This window comes from Camellia sinensis, chromosome 3, assembly GCF_055761805.1.
Source record: "Camellia sinensis isolate YWXY chromosome 3, ASM5576180v1, whole genome shotgun sequence".
In the NCBI taxonomy this organism is placed as follows: Eukaryota; Viridiplantae; Streptophyta; class Magnoliopsida; order Ericales; family Theaceae; genus Camellia; species Camellia sinensis.
Window position 1 is genome coordinate 81,918,771 of NC_138963.1, and position 23,498 is coordinate 81,942,268.

Sequence of the window (23,498 nt, forward strand, 5' to 3'; positions counted from 1 at the left end):
TGAAAAGTTAACAAAAACAAAAAACAAAAAAAAAATTGACTAAAATATGAAAAGCTCAATAAAAACAAACAAAAATCCGTTTAAAAATAACTTCCAAAAATATAAACCAAACAAAGCTAAACTTTTTGAATGTCTACCCTAAAATAAATTTCTAGAGTCGCCACTAGTACCACTTATTTGTTCACTTAATTTACTTATTTCTTCATATCATTACCACTACCATCACTATCGTTGCCAATTGCCACCGTTAACTTTTTAGGCAAACATTTCGGTGCTGGTGACTTTTCTGACAATCTTGCAGCAGTCTAGCAATGAGAGTACAATTGGAAAAAAAATTCTTCAAAAAAATAATTTGTTCTTCTCATCAAATAATTTCTTAAACATATCTTTATCACCCCTTCCCTCCCCCTCCCCCCCCCCCAAAAAAAAAAAAGGGTCAAACCTTTGACCAAATATACAACCCCATGAGTGGAATTTTTACCAATTATCCATAAATTTTAAGAACCATACCTAAAAAAATTCATCATCAATTGGTAATTAGTAAAATTGAAGTATTTATTTATTTTATTTTATTATAACTGTACAGGGAGGAATGAAATGTTCGTCGTTCTCCGTACTCCTTGTGTCAAAGTCTCGTGTGATGTCGCTCAACCTAAGAACAGAAAGATGGTGAGCTGCCCAGCGGTGAGCTGCCGGATAAACCCTCTGATGATCAAGTTAGCACACTTGGAGAAGAAGAGAGAAAGCAGAGCACTTTCTAGAGAGAGAGAGTATATCAAAAGTAGCTTACCTCTAACGGTTGCATGCTTCTCCTATTCAAGGCTGGCCATGCAGCCTCAAAGATTGTGGGCGCACTACCTCTGTTGTCCTTCTCTAGATAGGCGGCTGTGCTCCCCTCTACATTTCTTATACGTGTAGAGACCAAAACCCCCCAAACAGTGTTTGTCGCACCCCCAAATGGTATTGACACATACAAGGAGTGGATTCCCCTTTTCTTATCGTTGGCCCACGTGGAATATCGAACTGAGCTATTACTTAGTGAAACATAAACATTATGATAGATAGCTACTGCCAAGCAAAACCAAACCGGTCCATCAGAACTGACCAGATGCGGGGCATGGCGTTCAGCATCTCGACCTCACATAGTGATCTCATAGATCACATCAGTCCAAACCGTCTATAGCTCGGTCCAACGCATCTATGCAGACCTAACCAAATATCCAGTTCCGCGTGATCCTAACTCGACTAAACACCTGCATGCCTCCATAATCTAAGCGACCCTCAGCCCGGCCCAACGTAATGGGCAGAAGCGTTGTGTTGGTGCAATTGGGCCAGGTACAGTGTCTTCGGCCCTCATATGGCCCAACACCATATTCTGTGCTGCGGTATCTCGGCCCACTTGTTCGGCACAAATCTCCCTTTCAATTGCCCCTTAATCTCATCCGAGCTAAATGGGAGTGGGATTACTCTTTCAACCGAGCTATCCATTTAGGCCGGTCGTTGAGACTTGTGCTGGTTATCTTGTCATCCATTGATCAGCCGTACTGACAACCCATCACATCGATGCCACGTGGCTTTTCCCTATTGGTTCTGTGCAATCCTACAACTGTCCCCACTATCTCTAAAATTTGAAAAGTTGGCGCCTCTTCATCATCTCCTATATACGCGAAAGGTCAGTCCTTCGACCCCATCACTGTACACCTCCTCTGTGCAAAACCCTAAACCCTTAAGCTTCTACCTCTATCGCCGTCGTCACTCCCGTTTGCTCCGTTTCCAGTGCTTTCCTCTCTCAAGGTCATTGCAACAGAGATTGAGGTCGGCTGGACCTTGATTTGACGCCCAAATTCATGAGTTTCTCTTTACTTTTCCCTCTTCTCCATTGTTGTTCTTCGTGTTCTTCGAAATTTCTTCATGTGGGGTTGTTACCACCTTGCCCGTGCCCCTTCTTTGGGGTAAAACTGGTGGATATTCATAGAAATTAGCCAAACTGGAATAAAAAACATAAATGGGGCCCCTGTGCCCCTTATTTCCTTTAATTTCAGTATATGGTCCTTAGTTTAGGATGACCTGATTGACTTATGGACAAAACCGAGCTAAATTCCAATTTTAGATACACAAATAGGATAGAGCCGAGTCGAGCCGAGCCGGAACTGGTTCGTGCTCTTCCCAAGTGACTATGACTGCCCTATAAGCTTATAAGAACATCTAGCCGAGATGAGTGTCAAGCGGTTCGGATGAAGGCCCAAAATAGGCCAATTGATTTAAGTTCATTGCCGAGTTGAAAATACCTAGTTAAGACCAGAAGGTACTAGAACTTTCGTGGCTGAGCTAGGCGTGTTTGAGGGTCGTGCACTCGTCGCCGTACTAACACTTGCACTTATTTTTAACGATATAGAACTAGGACCGACCAGGCACACATCGACATCACCATCGGTAAGGCTCAAAGACCGAACAAATAATCACCTAAGCCGCTTAATTATGATCGAGCTACTATCAAATTTACTATATAGAATAAAACCGAGATAAATGGAGAAATACCGCATTATGGTTAGCTCGCCTGGGGCAATGGCCGAGTTTCACAGAGAATACAACATTCCAGACGACGTCCACCTAGAGCTGGCCAAGAAAGGAGACACTTCCTGAGGCAAACTGAACAAATGCCCCTTCACGGTCGTGTCTATTATGGAAGGTGGCTTACGCTTCCCGGTCCAACCCTTAGTCTGCGAATTTTTTAGGCAGACTAGGTTGTGCCCCACCCAAGTCTCCAACAACACATACAAAATAATAAACAGCGTAGCCATGCTGAATCGGATACTCAGTCTGAATCTTGGCCTTGCTGAGATATTCCACCAATACACACTTAGTAAGAATAAGTGTGGCTTCTGCTGGTACCTGAAGGTTAGAAAAGGCAGAGCAAAGCTTGTACAAGGTAACCCAGATAAAGAGATGAACGATGACGACTTTTTGTGGGCGTCTGGAAATTACAAACACACCGAAACGCCCATACCGGGTAGTACATACGTAAAAATTTTGGGAGCACTAGTGAGCGTCATAGCACGGTTTAATTGTTTGGATTTGATTTATCTTTGCCGATCTAACCCTTGTTTCATTTTTGCAGATTACAAACTCTTGGCGGACGATTACTCCAACGCTAATCGAGAGGCTATAAGGGTTGCTCTTCGGCATCCGATCAAAGAAAGAGAGGCCCAAAAGCTGCTCGAATATGAACCGAGCTATAGGCACACAGCACTGAGCAAAAGCAAGATCACCGACTTTCTTCGTGCCCCCTCTCTAGAACCAAATCCAACTCTTCCGTTAATCAAACTTCTCCCCCTGACTACTGAACAAGAGATGGCAAAAATCGCGCCATCAAATCGATGATCACGGGTGAGCCGAGCGACTCGCAGCCTATAGAGATGGTAGGAGGCCAATCCTCTCGACCAGTCGTGCAACAGGAGAGACCAGTATTGGCTCTTGCTAGTGAGCAAGCTTCTGGTCAGGCAAAGGTGAGGTTCGACCGAGCAACGCTGGGTCGATGAATACTCAACCGAGATGCCGTCCGCCGATCAAGGCGAGCAGACTGAACAAAACTTTGCCGAGCAATCTGCACGCCCTACTGCCCCCCCGGTCTGGTCGCCCGAATTGAAGTACAAGGGTCGAGCGGTGAGCACGTTTGATTCGATGTATGCTGATAAGGACTACTCGCTCGGTTTCCAGATGACCAAGAGCCTGTTTCTTCCAACCGACATGAAGAGGCAGGAAGAGCTTTCCGACCTGAAAATCCTTAAGTCGATCATGAAATCAATTGTTTTGGTATGTATGCGACCTTCCTGGTTAACAAGTTATCGCTTGGCGAGTATTGACATCTTCTTCATTGCAGGCCGCGCAAAAAAATTACCTCGCTCATGAGCGCATGATCTTTGTGCGGCAGAGTTTGCTGGAGGCAATAAACGATAATAAGACAAAGACGGTTGAGCTGGAGAAACTGAAGACCTTTCACGAGGCAGTGCTAGCCGAGCGAAAGCTCCTAGCTGAAAAGCTTGTGAAGGCCGATGAAGAGAAGGAGAAGGTCGTGCAAGTGAAAAAGGAACTGTATCTGGCCGAGCTACGCAAGCTCTGCGCCGTCCATAAGGCCGAGCGGAAAAAAACAAGTTGATGATGCCGAAGATCGGGGCTATGCTGGAGGGAAAAAAGTGTATGAACGGCAGGTGGAGGGAACTAAGGACATTTTCTTTCGGTGTAGTTGGAAGGCTGCCGCAGAGAAACTTGGCCAAGGGTCAGAGTCGGATATCTTCAACAACCCTCCGCCTGTCTTCATTCCTACATGCATGCAAGCGTATAATTCGACCGCGCAAAAAAAGCTTATCAAAGTGGCCCATACAGCTGGAGCCAAAGAAGAGCCCGTTCAACAGGCTGCGAATGCAGCCGCACTACTAGCCATTTCTGAGGAGGCGTCGTAAAGCAATAATCAAGATGAGCTAGATGCTGACGTGGGCCTAGATTCTGGAGTTGAGGCCACGCAGCAAGTCGATGATGAGGAGGTGGCTGACCAAGAAGACACAGTGAACATAGATTAGGACTTCTCTCTTTCTCTTTTTCTTTTTGTTTTTTGTTTTTTGTAACCAGGCTATGGAGAAACCCACCTTTTGTAACTGAACTTCATCATGAACGAAAAGCACGACTTTTTGCTCTCCATACGCATTCGTTGTTTCATTCTCTTCAATTCTTTGTTTGAATGATTGTGATTATTGCTTTCAATGTTGCCGAGATAAAAACTGCTTGGTTTAATTATGTCAGGCTAAACTTGCACGTAGCCGAGATGAAAATCTGCTTGCAGTGCTCCATGGTGTAATGATCTTTGTTATGCCGAGCGAATTTCTGCTCGGATAACTTTTCAAATGTGTATAAACGTAAAATTCCTTTACAAAATTAGGGAAGCATGCATCTCTCGAGAAAAAATTCAGCTCAGTGTGATGAAAGATTAATCCATGAGCTGGACAAAGTGCAAACTATTTTGTAGGCGAGCAAAACCAACTCAAAGTAACGAAAGAACTCAGCTCGGTATCAGTACAAAAATCGTTCATAACACCAACTTTCTCCATAGCAAGAAAAATTAGCTCGGGGTAGCGAGCGAAGTTAGCTCGGTTTCCAACCTCAAGTTCAACAAAACACCAATTGTTTGAGCGGGTGAACAAAGTCAGCTCAGAAGGCACAACCCCTTTTGTCGAGCAAAGTCAGCTTGGTTCTAACATAAGTTGGGCAAAACACCAGCTTTTTTCTCGGGTGAGCAAAATCAGCTTGATTGAGGGATCCTTGAGTTTGGACAAAGCGCATACTCATTTTTGGCGAGCAAAGTCAGGTCGGGTTAACGAGTAAAGTCAACTCGATTTTATAGCAGAAGTTTGGTGGAACACCAACTTTATCCCAGAGAGCAAAATCAGCTCAGAAGTTGGGCATATCATCAACTTGTTTCATACATTAGCAAACTCAGCTCGACAATGGTGAGCAAAAATTAGCTCAGGCAAATATGAGCAAAATCAACTCAGAACAAGCAAACTGTTTGCACAGCAGGCAAAGTCAGCCAGGTTTGAGCAAATTCAGCCTGGTCTTGTGCCCTAATTTTCCACACTGTGGACCGTCGCAGCTAAGGCCGAATTGCCCCTAGCACTCACAGTAGCTTAATACTTTAGTACAGAAATGCATAATACAAGAGAAAGAAGTGGCTAATTTCTATTACACATCATACATTACATCTAATAACAAAAGGCCAAGTTTCAAAAAATAAAAAAGAATAAAAGATTACATTTCAAAAGTAAAATAGCTTGAGGTTGGCCGCATTCCATGACCTTGGTATGGCTTTGTCGTCCAAGTCCTCCAAATGGTACGCTCCTTTGCCGGCCAGGCTTACTATCTTGTATGGGTCGTCCCAATTTGCAACTAATTTGCCTGCTCCAGGGACCAACGTGTCGCCCATCACCTTCCTCAAGACCCAGTCCCCAACTTTGAATAGACGTGGATGCACGGTTTTATTATATTTCTTGAAGAGCTTTTGTTGATAGGCCGCAATGTAGATTAGCGCCCGTTCCCTTCTTTCTTCAGCCAGGTCCAACTCCAGGGCGATAGCTTCACCATTCAAGTCAGGCTCAAAGTTTTCAAATCGGATGGTTGGCATGCTGATCTCCAAGGGTATAACTGCCTCTATGCCATAAGCTAGGGCGAATGGAGTCTTCCCGGTCGAGCGCCTCGGGGTAGTTTGAGCATGTTGGGGAGTTATTCAGCCCACCTGCCTTTGGCCTTCTCAAGTTGTTTCTTCAGCCCGTCCAAGATAGTCTTGTTTGAAGCTTCGACTTGACCATTTGACAGAGGGTAGGCCGACGTAGAATTGTAGAACTCAATCTTCAACTCTTCACAAAATTCGCGAAAGAGTTTTCTATCAAATTGCGTGCCATTATCCGAGATAAGGGCCTTTGGGATGCCAAATTGAGTGATGATATTCTGCCAGATGAACTTCTTTACATCTTTCTCCTTGATGGTGGCCAATGGCTCGACTTCCACCTATTTGGTGAAGCAATCAGTGGCAGCAATGAAAAACTTGCAATTGCCTCGGAGCCGTTGGGAGTGGCCCAACGATATCTAGCGCCTAGAGGGCAAATAACCATGGACTTGTCAAGGGGAGCAACTCTCTGGCCGGTTGGTGGATCTGATGAGCAAAATTTTGGCATTTTTCGCATTTGCAAACATATTTTTTGTTCGTCAGCTTACATACACGGCCACCAATAACCCTGGGAATTGCTCGGTATGCTAGAGATCTGCCCCTAATATGGCTACCACAAATGTCTTCATGAATCTCGGAGACAAAAGCCTCAACCTTGCTGGGATGGACACACTTTAGGTACGGCCCAGTAAAGGACTTTTTGTACAAAGCGCTAGATGGAGAGAGTCAAAACCGCTCTAACTTGGCCCTAATCTTGTTGGCTTCCTTCTTTTCAGTGGGAAGAATTCAATTTTTTAGTAAGGTGACGATTGGATCTATCTAGGACGGCCCAAGTCGATGTAGAAGGTTCCTCAATGCTTGATCGAGGTAAGAATTCTATCATCAAAGGATTGGGAAAGGACGTTTGCATAGATGCTAGATCGGCCAATTCGTCGGCTTGACTATTTTCTTCACAGTTAATTTGTTTTATTCTTATCGCGGCAAAATTTTTGACCTCGATGCGCACCAGCGCTTGATACTTGGCCATCCTTTTATCCTTGGCCTCATATTCCCCAGAAACCTGATTGACCACCAGTTTGGAGTCGCTGAATACCATAAGCTCTGATGTCTTCATTCGTAGAGCACTCTCCAACCCGGCGAGGAGAGCTTCATATTCAGCCTAATTATTGGATGCTGGGAACCCAAGCGTGATAACATGCTCAATGGTCAGTCCATCTGGCGATGTCAACATGACCCCCAACCTGGCGCCATGCCTATTGGAGGCTCCATCGACGAAGAGCTTCCATATCTCACCAATGAACAATTTTCAACAGTCGAAGGGATTTTGAGAGTTTTTCAAATGCGAGATACTGGTCAATTCAGCCATATGCTTTCTTGTATTTTCACCTAGCTTGTCATTCGGTAAATTAGCCGGCTCCTCCCCTGCTAACCCGGTATCATCTTGCCGTTCTATTGCTTGTTCCTCACCCTTTTTTTTGTGTCATTGAATCCGTAGGCTGTGCCAAGTCCGCACTAGCCAAATCAATAGAACAAACAGGATGAGTGCCAGGGGAAAATTCCGCCACGAAGTCGGCAAGGGCATGAGCTTTAATAGCTGTACGCGGCTAGAACTTGATGTCGTACTGCCCCAGCTCTAATGCTCACTTAAAAATTCTGCCAGTGAAATTTGTCTTCTCAAAGAGCACTTTGAGCGAAAATTCAGTTAACACTACTATTGTGTGGGCATAAAAATAGTGCACCAACTTTCTGGAGGCCATCATGAGAGCTAGAGCCAATTTTTCAAGTGGCAGATATCTCGATTCGGCTGGGAGCGGTGTCTTGCTAACATAAAAAATAGGGAGGTGCTGAATCCTTTCAGCACGGATGAAAATTGTGCTTACCACATACTGAGAAACTGCTAAGCAGAGATAGAGCCCTTCGCCTAACCATGGTGTGACCAAGATTGAAATTAAAGAGAGATATGCCTTTAGATCCGCCAAAGCGCGGTCGCACTCTGCATCCCAGAAAAACTTGGCTTTCAAAGTCTTGAAAAAGGGCCTACAACGATCTAATGACCGACTGATAAATCTGTTCAGCGCTGTCGTCATTCCAGCAAGATGTTGCACGTCCTTTATGGTGTTTGGCCACTCCAGTTCTTGTATTGCCTTGATCTGAAAAGGGTCGGCTTCGGCTCGGTTGGTGACCAAAAACCCTAGAAATTTTCCAGTTTCGACTCCGAAAGCACACTTGGAGGCATTCAAGCACAGCTTGTGGTGTTTGAGTGCGGCGAACATCTCTGCTAGGTCGGTAAGGTGTTAGGATTTATCCTTACCCCTTACTACCATATCATCAATATAGGCTTCCATAGTGCGGCCAAGAAGGGGAGCGAATATTTTGGTCACATCCTCTAAAAAGTTGCCCCGGCATTTTTAAGACCAAACGGCATGACCTTATAACAGTACAAGCCTCTTGGAGTGGTGAATGAGGTGATCTCTTGGTCTGGTTCGTACATGGCAATTTGGTGGTAGTCGCGATACGCGTCCAGAAAACTAAACCTTTGATGGCCAACTGTAAGGTCCACCAGCTGGTCGATTCTTTGGAGGGGGAAGCTATCCTTGGGATAGGCGCGGTTGACCGTTTTGTAATCAAAGCACACTCGTCATTTTCCAATTTTATTCGGCACCGCTATCATGTTAGAAATCTATTTGGGGTAATGCACTTCTTCAATTGCCCCAGTCTCTAGCAAGTTTTTTACCTCTTTCGCCACCACTTCGACATGGTGCAAAGCTGAGCGTCGTGTTCTCTGGATGACTGGCCAAGCAATGGGGAAGACGTTCAACTGATGAAAAATGAAGCTTGGGTCGACGCTAGGCATATCGCAAGGCATCCACGCAAAGACCTCAATATTGGAGATTAGAAAGTTGATGTACTTCAACCGCTCGGCGCTAGACAGTGATGAGCCCAAGAGAAAGAATTTGTTTGGATCATTCTCATCAACCCGAACCTCCACTAAGTCTTCAACCGACTTTTCTTCAGCTTTTCTTCCCACATCCTCCAGGACTTCCTTTCCTTCTGGCCCTTTTATCATTTGGACAAAGCCTTTGGCAGCTCGGTTGCCATTTACTGTAACGAAGCATTGCTTTGCCATCACTTGGTCCCCCCAAACCTCTTTGATATGCCCGGCTGGAGCAGGAAAGTGCATAACCTGGTGGTAAGTTGACGTCACTGCTTGCATGGCGTGCAACAAGCCCCTCCCCAAGATCAAGTTGTAGGTCGATGGGACCTTCAGCACCCAAAACTCCACTTGCTTCGTAACTGATCTAGCCTTGACCGACAATATGATCTTCTCGATCAGCCATTCTGGTTGAGAGTTGAAACCAACCAAAGGAGACGTTGCGGGGGCCAAGTCTTTGTCCTCCAATTTCATCTGCTTGAATGCGTCGTAGTACATGATCTCGACCGAACTGCCCTGGTCGATCAAAATTAACTTGATGTCAAAATCCTTAACGCGAAGCGTTACTACCAAGGCGTCGTTATGTGGGATTTGAATTCTCTCCAAGTCCTTGTTGAAAAAGGATATGATGTCTCGTATCTCGGTCTTCTCTTTCTTTACGATAGGCTGAACAGAGAGCACTTCCCTCATGTGCTTGGCCTCTTGATCATCCCCTTGAGTTCGCAATCCCGTGCTGGCTCGATGATGCCGTGAATAACGTTGATGACTCCTTAGGGTGCCGCGTCCAAGATGGCAAGACCATTTGGTTTGGCTTGTCCTTGCGGAGCGGCCCTCATGCCTCCATCTATGTTCTGATCTAAGTGCCCAGCCGCAACCAGCTCTTCTAAGTATTGTTTCAGCGGCATGCAGTCCTTCATTCGGTGCCCCATTTCTTCATGGAAGGTGCAACAATAACTTGAGTTGAAGCCCCTCTGTGTATCTCCCAATTTTACCAACTAATGAACGTATGGCTCACCTCGGATTTCACTGAGGATGCGATAAATTAGGATCTTAAAGACTGTGGTGATTTCGGCTTGTGCCTTCAACTTTCTCTTGGCATTTTCCTCTTCGTTGCGAGAAGCGTTAGCTCGGTCATTCTCACGGCCTGTGTTTCTGTCATTGCGGTTAGTATCGCAATGTTGTTCTCTAACTCGGTCATTAGGGTGGTTATCCTCCTACCCCACTGAGTGAACCTTCCCAGCCACACGTCTGTCCATCGCAATCGGATTTACCTTCTCGGTTATGGTTGCTGTGGCGACATCATCCTCAACTCGGATGCGCTCATTGATCCGCTGCATTAAGGATTCCATAGTTGTAGGCTGATGCATCGTAAGCGAGTCTCGCAGCCTATGTTCGACTGGTAGACCTCACTTATATTGGGTGATCGCCAAATTGGTGGGGCAATCGAAGATTTCATTGTAGGTCTCCCAATACTTGCTATTGTATGCCTTCAAAGAACCACCCGACTCTATCTTGATACCCAGAAAGTGGTCAACCTCCTTCAGTGTTTGAGTATTGGTCTTGAATCTGGTGACAAAGGCTTTCGCTAGTTGTTGCCACCCCTCGATACTCTCCTCTGGAAGCCTTTCAAACCATTTTAGCCCTAGTTCTCCTAAACTTACTGGGAAGATAAGACACATCAAGGCATCGTTGCGCTGATGGCCTGCCATCGCTTGCCGGTAATGACTAACATGCTAGCATGCATGTACGGATCCATCTTGTCGTCGTATAGCGTGAACTTAGGTTAGTGGAATTCGGTAGGGAGTGGTGTGCACTCGATTTCTGGAGATAGTGGGGTAACGGTAAGTCTTGCCAGGTCTCTATTAATTAGTGATGGAGCCACCACTCTTAGCACTGGCATGGCCACCTCCTTACTGCAATAGATTTAGGGGTTCAACCTTTGCAACGACGGCACACTTTAGGCCTCTCTGCGGCGTGCTCGCTCCTCCAGCACATCCCTTAGGTCCTCTAAACGGGCGGAGTAAGAGTATCTCGACGTCGTCGAGGGATGGTAGCAGCTGTCTCATGTGTAGGACCTCTCCATCGATGGGTCGGAATCACCAACTCCGTAGCTTCTGGTGATAGAGAGCGAGGGTGTCCCTCGTTAGTGATGAAGTCAGAGCGACGGGGTTGGGTGCACTCACTATGGTCGCCCACTCTAGAAACACCCTTCCCTTTGATTTGTTGCTTCAACTTCTCCATTTCAGCCGCCATCTTCTGAATTAGGGTGTCCTGTTCTCTAAGTTTATGCTACAGGCGCTGAGCAAGCGATTCTCCTCGCCGTCGACGACCCTCAGGACTCTTTGAATGGTCAGTGCTACTCGCACGTTTGTCTTGCACGTCCTTGAGCTGCCCTCTAGAGGAGGTCTCCAGGCCCGCCATGGTCGAAATAGAGGGAGGGCCATCTTTCCTCCGGACCGATCTCTGGTGTGACGCCGTCGATGACGGACAGTAGTGTTTCGTCGTTGTTTTCCATGGAAATCTGTTAAAAAAGCTTGGAGAGCAAGGTTTGTTTGTCAATGACTTCCCACAGACGGCACCAATTGTGCGGGAAGGAAACGTTTGTTGTTCTCCGTACTCCTTATGTCCAAGCCTCGTGTGATGTCGCTCAACCTGAGAACAGAAAGATGGTGAGCTGTCCGGCAATGTACTGCCGGATAAACCCTCCAACAGTCGAGTTAGTACACTTGGAGAAGAAGAGAGAAGACAGAGCACTTTCTAGAGAGAGAGTATAGATCAAAAATAGCTTACCTCTAATGGTTGCATGCTCCTCCTGTTCAAGGCTGGCCATCCAGCCTCAGAGATTGTGGGCGCACTACCTCTGTTGTCCTTCTCTGGACAGGCGGTTGTGCTCCTCTCTATATTTCTTACACGTGTAGAGACCAAAACCCCTAAACAGTGTTTGTCCCACCACCAAACGGTATTGACGCATACCAGGAGTGGATTCCCCTTTTCTTATCATTGGCCTATGTAGAATATCAAACCGAGCTATTACTTGGTGAAACATAAACATTATGATGGATAGCTACTGCCAAGTAAACCAAACCGGTCCATTAGAACTGACCAGATGCGGGGCATGCCGTTCGGCATCTCGGCCTCACACATCAGTCTCATGGGTCACATCAGTTCGAACCGTCCATAGCTCGGCCCAACGCATCTGTGCAGACCTAACCAAATATCCGGTTCCACATGATCCTAACTCGACTAAACACCGATATGCCTCCATAATCCCGGCGGCCCTCAGCCTGGCCCAACGTAATGGGCCGAAGCGTTGTGTTGGTGCAATTTGGCCAAGCGCAGCGTCTTTAGCCCAACACCATATTCCGTGCTGCCGTATCTCGGCCCACTTGTTCAACACAAATCTTCCCCTCAATAACAAAATGTTTTTTTGTAATTTTATTATCATTAAAATTAATTTTACTTATCATGCACTTTGTTACAACGGGACTGTTTACTACAACTTATATGAGTTGTATATAACTTATTTAATTTTCAGAGCCTGTATTATAACCTATTAGGTAGAAATAACTTCAAAAAAAAAATTAAAATTTTAAAAAGTGTAAGAGATATGCTTTTACCTTCTGTTTTTAATTATCAACTTTTAACTAAAAATAAATTATATCAAACAAACCCAACTTACCTTGGATCTGATTGTGCTTACTTGTGCTTACATATTTATCAAATGAAACCACTTATCGCTTAATCAAAAAATAAATTTGTTCGTATATTTTAAAATTTTGTACATAAATACTAATTTTAATTGATTCAAAATAATGAGTTTTATATACAAAAACTATATTGAGCTGGCGTTTGGAGACTGCATACAAAAATGAAGGTTGTGTTTAGTTAGTTTCTCTAAACATATTTCCGCTTCTTATTTTGAGTGTTTTGTTTATTTAGAATTTTTAAAAATTAATTCCACACCCACTTATGAAAACTCTTTCTGAGGCGGGAAAATTTGGGCTAACCGGTCGTCCTCCCGAACGTCCGGCCTGTTGACCGGGATAGTTTTTTTTAATTTTATTTTATTATTACAATTGGCACCTATTATTTATTATATTTTGAATAAAAAAAATTAGAATTTTTTTTTAAAAAAAATTATAAGCTTTGAATAGAATTTTGAATTGTGTGTTTGGCTATGAGTTGTAAGTTTTTGTATCAAATATCATATGCCATATCAAAAATTCCTACTCAATTCAAAACTCATTCACCAAATAAATTTTCCACACTCAAATCATAATTCCAAAACTTATAAACTCAAAATACAACTCTATTCTCAAATCATATTTAGAAAACTTTACCAAACGCTACTGAAGTTTTGTTAATTAAAAAAAAAATCAAAATGCCACTAAATTCTTTGTCATCAGCTAAAAAAGTCAAATGTCTCATCAATTTCTCATTAAAAAAAAAAAAAAACCTTTGCAAATATATTAGTTTTTTGAATTAATTACACTTTTCACCCTTATAGTTTAACTCAAATTTAACTTTAATCCCTATTATTTCAATTTGAATAATTTAGTCCCTACACTTTTACTCCAATTTCAATTTGGTCCATCTGTCTAAATTTTTATTAATTTTTTCTATGTGTAAACTTTAAAAAATTGACAAATATATCAAAATTGTTAATTTTCACTTTTAATTTGAATAAAATGACCAAATTGAAATTACACTTAAAGTGTAGAGACCAAATTGTTCAATTTAAACTATAAGAACTAAAATGAAATTTAGATCAAACTACAAGAGTAAAAAGTGTAAGTAACCCTTATTTTTTTAAGGATAAATTACAATTTGCTCTCTTTATATTTGATCACTTTTTCACTTTAACCTTTAAAGTCCCCCCCCCCCCACCCCTCTGCTTTGACCCATTCATGTTTTAAGTTTTTCTTAGTTTACCTCTGCCAAAAATTAGATAGAAAATAATAAATTGACAGTCACATAGTATAAAAATATTTTATTATATATAACTCACACATTTGACACAAACTCATATTTCTAATATAATAACATATTTTTTATCTCATATGATTGTTTATGTTTTTATTTTCTGTCCAATTTTTAAAGAAAGTTACTTTTAGAACTAAATTAGAAAAAAATTTAAATATTAAAAATAAACTGTAAGGGTCAAATTAGGAAAGTGGCCAAATATAAAAGGTTAAGTACAATTTACTCTTTTTTTAACTCCCAAAAAAATTTTAAAAAAAATTATTTGGTGTGCTTGACGCAATTTCATGTGGTGTACACTAATTTAATTCTCATTGGTTAAGATAATGGGATCCAATAATTTTTGTTTGGTTTATGGTGGACAATATGACAAGTGTCATTTATTAAATTGTCTTATTATTAATAACAGCAATGTTAGATATCATGAAAATTTTGTCATGAAAATAATCATGAAAGTTTTGTGACCCTTAGATTACACTTAGAATAAAGCACCACGCACTAATCAAGGTAATCTAAGGATTATAAATTTTTCATGATCATTTTCATGACAAAATTTTCATGATCCCTAACTTTTCCCTATTAATAATGAGTGTCTCTAAAGCATAAGTAAAAGGCAAAATAAATAAATAAATAAATAAATAAATAATATAAAATACTTTTTATTAAATTTAAGGCACCTTTATTAAAACTAATACAGTTATTAATATTTTCATACAATTTCAAAACACTTTTTAAACATTTCTCAATATTAAACAATACATTTATTATCATTTGTCTTTGCAAATTTATTATCATTTGTCTTTGTAAATAACGTAAAAAAAATTGTTCCTAAACCACCAAATAAGAAAAATGCTACATGTTTCAAAAATTTTATCAAAATTTTTACCAAATATCTCATATGAGTATAGAATTCACACCATATAGGTCCCATGCAAATCTAATATCCATAAAATATTTAGTAGAAATTTTGATAAAATTTTAAAGGTGCTTAGCATTACTAAACAAATAGGGAAAGACTATCTATGATTGTAAAAATGGCCCATAGTCCGTGGGCGGCCTAAAGCTCACCTGCGGCCTAGGGTGGGCCTGACCGGATTAGGCCAAGGCCCGAGCCTAGCTCAGACCGAGACCCTAGGTCTAGGCTTGCGCCATCGTTTTGAAGCCCGACCCGGCCTGCCTGGATCGCCCTATCGGCCCGCACAAGGCTCACTCAAAACCCAAGCCGCCCGAGGCCTAGTGTCATTTTTTGTTAAAAAAAATATAAAAAAAAATGTTCAAGCCCTGCCTAAGCCTGAGACCAAGCCCATCGGCCCGCCCAAGGCCCGAATACACCTAAGCCTGGGCCTTATTTGCTGGCCCGTGGGCCTGCCCGACCCTGCTCGAACTTTGGCAGGAGCCCGCGAGACCCGATATGGGCTGGCCCCAGCTCGGGTCCGGATGGGCCAGGCTAAATTTACACCCCTAAAGCTATCGTACATAACCTTTGAAGTGTGTATCGTATACACTTTATAACTAAATAAGAAAATTGCATAATTTCATATTTTTTGAGTCATAATTATGAATAAATAAAAAATCATAACCAAACAGAACATAAGGAATAATTAAAGATCTCATGAGTTATAATTAAAATAAGGTTATAATTAAAGGAAAAAAAATGGTTATAACTAAAGAAGAAAATAACATAATTTAATAATGGGTATAGTAAGGGTGTGTGTAGGAGAATTTCGTAAACAAATAATAACAATGATACATCCCATTTTAAACATCAATGACATGACAAGCATTAATTGAATAGTTTTATATTTTAAGGGCAAATTACACACGCCTCTTGAGATTTAACTAAATTACAGATTTTTCTATGAGATTTTAAAAATTACATCATGTTCCATTACAATTAACGTCGTTGATGTAGATAGTAAATTGATTAAAATACCCCTAACTATATTATGTAGAGAAATGATGATATTTGACTGATACATCATGTCAAGTCAGGCAATAGTTGTTCAGTATTTATTTTAAAAAAAATTTCAAAAAAAATTAAAAATTAATTTGGTTAAGAAATAAAAAAATAATAAATAATTATCATTTTATATAATTTTATTTTTGAGAAGTTAGATATAATTTTTACAAATTAAATATATTTTCATTAAATTAGTTTCTATTTTTTTTTCAAAAAAATATTATGAAATGTTTTCTAAATAACAAATCAAACATGGTTCCACGAACTTAGGTAGTGTTTAGTTTAGAACTCAAATAAGTATTTGAATTAAAAATTTTCAAAACTCATAACCAAATAATTTTTATAATAAAAAATATTTATCCTAAAAAAATAAAATTAAGAAATTTTTTTAATATTAAAAAATATAAACTCAAAAAATTTCAAAATACAACTCAAAACTCATGCCTAGTTTGGGAACATGTTTTTTTAGTAATTTTTTGATTAAAATATGTTTGGGATGACTTTTTAATTTTTTTATAAAAATATGTACAAAAAATAAAGAGAAAAATAAATCTTTGAGTTTTTGATATAGATTGTTGGCTTTTTAATTTTTGTCAGTGATTTTTTAGCTTTTAGGCTAAAAAATGATACTTCCAAAAGAGGCCTCAAAACTGAACAATTTTTCTCTTTTTAAAATTCAAATCATGATTCAAAAACTAAATTAAGCAGAGTCTAAATTTCTTTTTTCATCTAACATAATTTTTTTGTAAATTTTATTAGTTTATCAAAAAGATTTCAAGTTAAATCAGATTGTTCAATACTATAATAATTCCTACCGTTTACTTAAGAATAAGGGTAAATTATCATGTGAATGTAAATTTTGAAATACAGGATATAATTTTAAAATTTAAAAAAAAATAGTTATTTAACTAAAGCTCGATTGGAGTGTAAGGCTTATTTTGGGAAAATGGTAAAAAGTAACTTTTTGGCTTTTAACCAAATTTTTGGCTTTTTTAGACAAATGATTTGGGAAGTTGGTAAAAAGTGACTTTTGACTTTTTTTATTAATGTTTGTTTATGATGTTAAATCATAATAAAATGACGAAACTACCCCCATTTATTTAAAATATTTACGACTTCACCTATGTAACACATTTTGACTCATGAAGGTAAAATTATAATTTCACCGTTGGCTAAAAACCAACTTCCCAAATGAAAAAAAAAAACAAAAAAGCTAACTTTTGACTTTTGCTACAAACCAAAAAAAGTGGCTTTTAGTCAACTTCCCAAAATAGCCCTAAATAATCTCGATAGGAGTGTAAATAATTTATCTTATATTTTAATAAAATTTTTAAATAATATAACTCACAACACATCAATTGAGATTGATTTAAAAATTTAAAATTGGAGCTGGGAAACATTTTCTAACAAATAATCAGTCCATTAAGTTCAAAGAAAAATAAGTGAGATCACTAAAAAGAAGAGTATTAATAATTTTAAAATAGTATAAGTCTCACATGATAAGATGTTTTGCTCTTGTATTTTTTTTTTTTAATTTTTATCTTATTAGTTATCAATTAATGTTCTCAAATTAATGAAATGAATTATTGTTGCAAATTCAAGGCCTTGTTTGGTTTATATTTGAGAAACATGTTTTGAGATAAAAAGTACGAAAATTTGTTTGGTTTAATTTTTTTTCAAAAGATGTTTTGAAAAATTATTTTGAGAGAGAGTTTTGGAAAAGTAATTAATTTGATGTGTATGAGAGATAGATTTGTTTGGAAAATTTGTAAACCAAACAAGTTTTAAAAAAAAAATTGAGAAAATTTGTTTGATTTGATTACTTTAGAAAACTTATTTGTAAAGAATTTTTCTCAAAATTTTTTGAGAAACATAAACCAAACAAGGCTATGTTTTGTTTTCCCACGACAATGCTAGAATTTCCTAATCGTTGGACACCGTCCACTGCAAGATTTTAATAATATTAATGCTATATTAGTAAAAGCTGCAAACAAACAGTGCTATTCAAACCTGGCTATAACTGTGTGGTGTTGACCTCACACAGTAACAGACTATTGTCCTCCACTGTCTTCTTCTTCTCTCTCCTCCATTTAAGTATTACTTTTTTACTTTTCCTATCGCGAGAGCGTGGCACAAAGCACCAAGTTCTTACTCTGACATCTCTCTCTGAGCCTAGGCGTGTTGGGGGTTAAAAAGCCATTTTCAAGCTCTCTGCGTTTTCACAATTGGTAAGTACCAATCTCTCACGGAACAAAGCCACACCTTTATCGGTAATACATTGGAATATACACTTCGATTCATCAGCTGTAAACGAGGCTTAAAGCAACTGTATCCATTGATAAGGAACAAGGAAAGAAAAGAAAAAGTGTCAAAGAAGAAAACTCAAAATCAACAATGATTCATCCCACTAAAAACATCACCATTAATAGCATTAATACATTAAAAAAGTAAAAAAAAAAGAAAAAAATACAATTTCAAAACCAAAACATCACATCATTAATGATGGGACCCACTGCCACGAGCACTAATTAGTGCTCCCAAGCATTTTTCAACTCAAAATATAAAAAGTAAAAGAAAAGCAATAATCCTGGGTAGATGGCATTGTGATTAAGATTTACAGTTTAAGTCTTAAGGTCATAGGTTCAATTCTCTCCTTTTTGAGTTAATTTTTTGAACGAAACACAATTCCCTCCTTTTTGAGTTAATTTTTTGAACGAAACACAATTGATTAAGAGGTTGAATTTTAAATTATCTAATCAACACTTAATATGAATTTAATGTTTCCGCTGTGCGACTCCTCACGTAGGAAAAATTTTCCGATAAAAAAAAAAAAAAAAAACCATCTCTCCCCCCCTCTCTCTCTCTCTCTCTTCTTATCTCCTCTGTCCTTGTTGTTTCTCTGATTGCTACTGTCAAACTTGGGTATCTGGGTTTGCTGCTTTTTTTTTCTCTTTTCCACTTTGTAGAATTCTCTCTCTGGATCCCATGCCTACTTTTCCCCCCTTTCTCGGTCGTCCTTCTCTTTCCTTTTAAATCAACCTGCACCTCCAAAAAGAAAGAAAAATGCTTGGAGCACTAATTAGTGCTCCCACTAATTAGGTGACAGTGGGTCTTGTCATTAATGATGTGATGTTTTGACTTTGGAGTTGTGTTTTTTTTTTTTTTTACTTTTTTAATGCATTAGTGCTATTAGTGGTGATATTTTTAATGGGATGAATCATTGTTGGAAAAGAAATTGGAAAATTATTTTGTGATCACTCATTCGATGTCCAAGCATTATTATTTTTTTATTAATAATTTATTTATCAAATTTATTTAGTTCAAATTTTACAACTAATTATATTTGTTTAGGTCCTTTAGAAACTTTTTTAAGTAATTTTTTAGTTAAAATATAAGATAAAAAGAATTAATATGTTTGAAATAATTTTTTATTTTTTACAAAAAAGATGTATAAAAATTAAAATAAATGAATAGAAATTTTTAATTTTTTGATATTTCTTATTTTTTTTACTTTTTAATAATTTTTTATTTTTAAGCTACTTTGTGATGTTTTCAAACAAAGCGTAAGATTTAAAAAAAGTGTTCATATCCATAGAATTATTCTTCACTTTGATTAATTATATTGCTGAAGAAAACTTAAAATTCTATTTTTTCACATTTGGAGCTGTTTTGGGAATTATTTTTTTAGCCTTTTTTTAATTTTTTATGAAAAGACATGTAAAATAATAGAAAAAAAGAGTTGAATTTTTTATAGTGATTTTTTTATTAAAATGTTGGGTTGCTAAAATAGGCCTATAGAAGGTAAATATTGGCAAAATGGATTTTGAGTTTATTTTTATTGATTTGATCAATTATAATTAGTTGGAAAATATTAAAATTGACATGGTAATTCAAACCATCCTAAACAAATTTTAGCTCCGTTTGGGAAGATAATTTTGAGGTTTTTTTTGGCTAAAATAGTCACAAAAAACAAAATAAGTTTTTTAATTCAATAAGACAAAACATCACATCCAATCCATAATCATTACATTCTTTCTTTCAAAAAAAAATCAAAAAAACCTAAAGTCCTTATCAAACCAGGCTTTTTAGCCCCAGATTAAAATAGCTAAAAAAATTAAAAAACTAAAAAGTCCACCCAACTTCCCAATCGATAAATTAAAAATTAAGTGCTCATAACAAATAAGATGGTATTATCTTACGCCAATCATCAATTATCAAATATTGTTGAATAAAATACTAAACTAAAAGTGATATCATAGTAAACTGGATAGCACATGGCATATACAGGTGTTTAATTGGACGGATTGAATAAGAAGAGATTAGAATCTATTGGACTTGAGTTCTGGAACTGTGAATCCCCCAGTCTATTTGGTTGGATTGAATATGTATCATGTGTTTGTTTTTTCATGAGATTACATGCCTGGAAATGATAAATGAACAAAAGACTATTTTACCATTTTTCAATTATTTACTAAGTAATAGCAATATTAAACCTATATTTAATATTTTAATTATTTTTAGCTAGATTAAATAAAAATTTATTTTATTTTATTTTTTACACAATTAAATAAATTTACTTTTTTAAATAAAATAAATAAAATATCAATAAAAATATATGTTATTTTTTTAATTAAAATTTTAAATTTTATTATTTTAAAAAATAATAATAATTAAACAATGAAATTAAATAAAACATCTATTAAATTTAAATAATGAAATTAAATAACATATAAACAAAATTTTAAAATAAACATCAATAAAATATCTATAAAAAATTATTTTAAAAAATAAATAAAGAAAACATCAATAAAAAGTTAAATAAAATTATTTTATTTTTAAATTGAGACATTTAAATTTTATTGAATTTTATTAAATATAATACATAATTAAATAGTAGATGGTCAAAATGATCATTTTACCACCTAATCCCAACAGTGGATAGTCCTCCAAAAATTGTCCCGTACCCCCCCTAGGACACAATAGTCCCCCATATGGGGGGATAAAGAGTCCGGCCAGACTCCATGTCCGGCGGACTAAAAAAACAAACAAACGGCGGATTGGATACTTCCCTCGGATTACAATCTGTACAGTAAATAGTCCCCCCTCTTATCCCTTCAATTAGACACACCATTGGATGGACTGGATAAGGGGGGATTAGAATCTATCGGATTTGAGTCCTGAGACTGTGAATTCCCCGGACTATTTAGTTGGATTGGATATGTATCATGTGTTTGTTTTTTTATAGGATTAGATATCTGGAAATGACTATTTTTAGTGAATTCAACGTTTGGTTAGACAGACTAGATAGGATAAATGATCAAAAGGCTATTTTACCCATTTTCAATAGTTTATTAAATAATAGCAATATTAAACATATCTTTAATATTTTAATTATTTTTATCTACATTAAAAATTTATTTTATTTTATTTTTTACACAATTAAATAATTTTTTTTTAAAAAAAATAAAATAAATAAAATAAATAAAATATCAATAAAAATATATGTTATTTTTTAATTAAAATTTTAAATATTTTTTTTTAAAAATAATAATATTTAAACAATGAAATTAAATAAAACATCTATTAAAATTTAAATAATGAAATTAAATAAAATATAAACAAAATTTTAAAATAAAATATCAACAAAATATCTATAAAAAATTATTTTAAAAAAATTAAATAAATAAAACACCAATAAAAAGTTAAATAAAATTATTTTATTTTTAAATTGAGACATTTAAATTTTATTGAATTTTACTAAATATAATACATAATTAAATAGTAGAGGGTCAAAATAGTCATTTTATCACCTAATCCCAACATTGTCCCCCCAAAATTGTCTCACCCCCCTTTAGGACACAATAGTCCCCCATATGGGGGATAAGGAGTCCGGCCTGACTCTATATCCGGCGGATTAAAAAAAAAACAAACGCTGGATTGGATGTTTCTTCCGAATTACAATCCACACAGTAAATAGTCCCCCATTATCCCCCCAATCAAACACACCCTAAAAGTGATATCATGGTTAAAAAAATGAGATAATTTTGAGTATTTCGTTTTATGGGTTGTGCTACAGACCCCAGTGGGGGTCAACCCCCAGTGACGTGGCGCACTGGGGTTGGTCGAAAATTAAAAAAAAAAAACAATTTTTTTTTGGCCAATAGGAGCCGACCCCAGCACCCCCAGTTGGGGGTCTAAGGCATTTTTGTTTCGTTTATAGATTTGGGATTATTGATGCGTATAATGCACTCCAATAATTGTTGTATAATTTATTGGGCTCATTTCAAAACTCTTTAATGATTCAAATAGTTTATTCATTTTAATAATTTGATAAAAAGATAATCGATATCTAATCAATTTAATTTTTTACCAATATATTCTACTCGGTATTCATAAAAAAGTAAATTGTTCAAATTATCAAAATAAGTTTCGAAATGAGTCTACCAAGATGCACAGTGCGCAACAACATTCCCAAATTCTACGTTTACATACATGTGAACATAATTAGAGTACATGTGGACAGAATTCATATTCAGGTTCATCAATTTAATAATTGTGTTTTGCCTAATAATATGGGTTTAGTCGTTAGAGATTATCCACACAAAAAAATCAAGGGTGCACATCTATTTTTTAGTAATTCTAGGACTAAAAATTCATATACAAAAAAATATTTAAAAAATAATGCGCAAGTCAAATTCATTTTAGTTTATTCCAAATAGTGCTTTAGGAATTATATGACTTTTGACATTTTACTAAAAATCTTAAAAGTCAAAAGTCAACTTTTTAATCTATTTTTAGTCATATCATTACTCTATTTTTTATACATTTAAAAAAAATTAAAAAAATTAAAAAATCAATTTTTAACCAATTTTCCAAGACAACCCTACGTGTAGCTCCACCCTACAAGAATTGAATATGAAGTATACCCTATTTTCTTTTAGGGAAAATACTGCATCTAATCCATTTTTCTTGTATCTTTTTTTCACACAAGTGGTTTGGAGTTGGTCTATTTAGTTATTTTTTTTGATTTTTTATAAAAAAAAATATATAAAAAAATAAAAAAATGATGTGATAACTTGTAACAAATAAGCTCTGTATTTAGATTGTCGCCAAACCTCCCAACACAAGTGGGTGTCATGTATATTTATTATCAATAATGCTTAGTAATCCAAATTTTCATAGTCCGAATGGCTCGAATGTCATAAAACGACGTCGTTTTGAGTGTAAAATGACATCGTTTTAATACATTCGAGCCATTCGGGTCAAAAAAATTTGAGTTACCAAACATTTCTCATTTATTATTGTGAGCTCCAATGCTTTGGCTATGTTTGGTTTGGTTTTGAAAATTAATTTTAAAAAAATTAAAAATTAAATTGATAAAAAAAAATGTAAAACTAAAAAATAATTATCTT

General features: G+C 37.2%; 1 protein-coding gene across 1 annotated transcript; it reads right to left on the reverse strand.

Annotated features, from left to right (window-relative positions):
* Positions 1 to 6,270: 6,270 nt before the first annotated feature.
* LOC114266376 (uncharacterized) lies at positions 6,271 to 8,487 on the reverse strand. Its single transcript, XM_082918177.1, has 3 exons — positions 8,095 to 8,487; positions 7,221 to 7,373; positions 6,271 to 6,555 (listed from the first exon to the last, which is right to left on the reverse strand). The coding sequence occupies exons 1-3, from the start codon at positions 8,485 to 8,487 to the stop codon at positions 6,271 to 6,273; spliced, it is 831 nt and encodes a 276-aa protein (XP_082774303.1).
* Positions 8,488 to 23,498: the final 15,011 nt, after the last annotated feature.

Excerpts from the sequence above, each read along its gene's own strand:
- LOC114266376 (XM_082918177.1), bottom strand. The coding sequence starts at position 8,487 with ATGTTCGCCGCACTCAAACACCACAAGCTGTGCTTGAATGCCTCCAAG. Across the intron at positions 7,374-8,094 it reads TAGCAGTTTCTCAGTATGTG|GCTGAATATGAAGCTCTCCT; the intron begins GTAAGCACAATT and ends TCCAATAATTAG. Across the intron at positions 6,556-7,220 it reads TGGCCAAGTATCAAGCGCTG|GTGGAAGTCGAGCCATTGGC; the intron begins GTGCGCATCGAG and ends TTCACCAAATAG.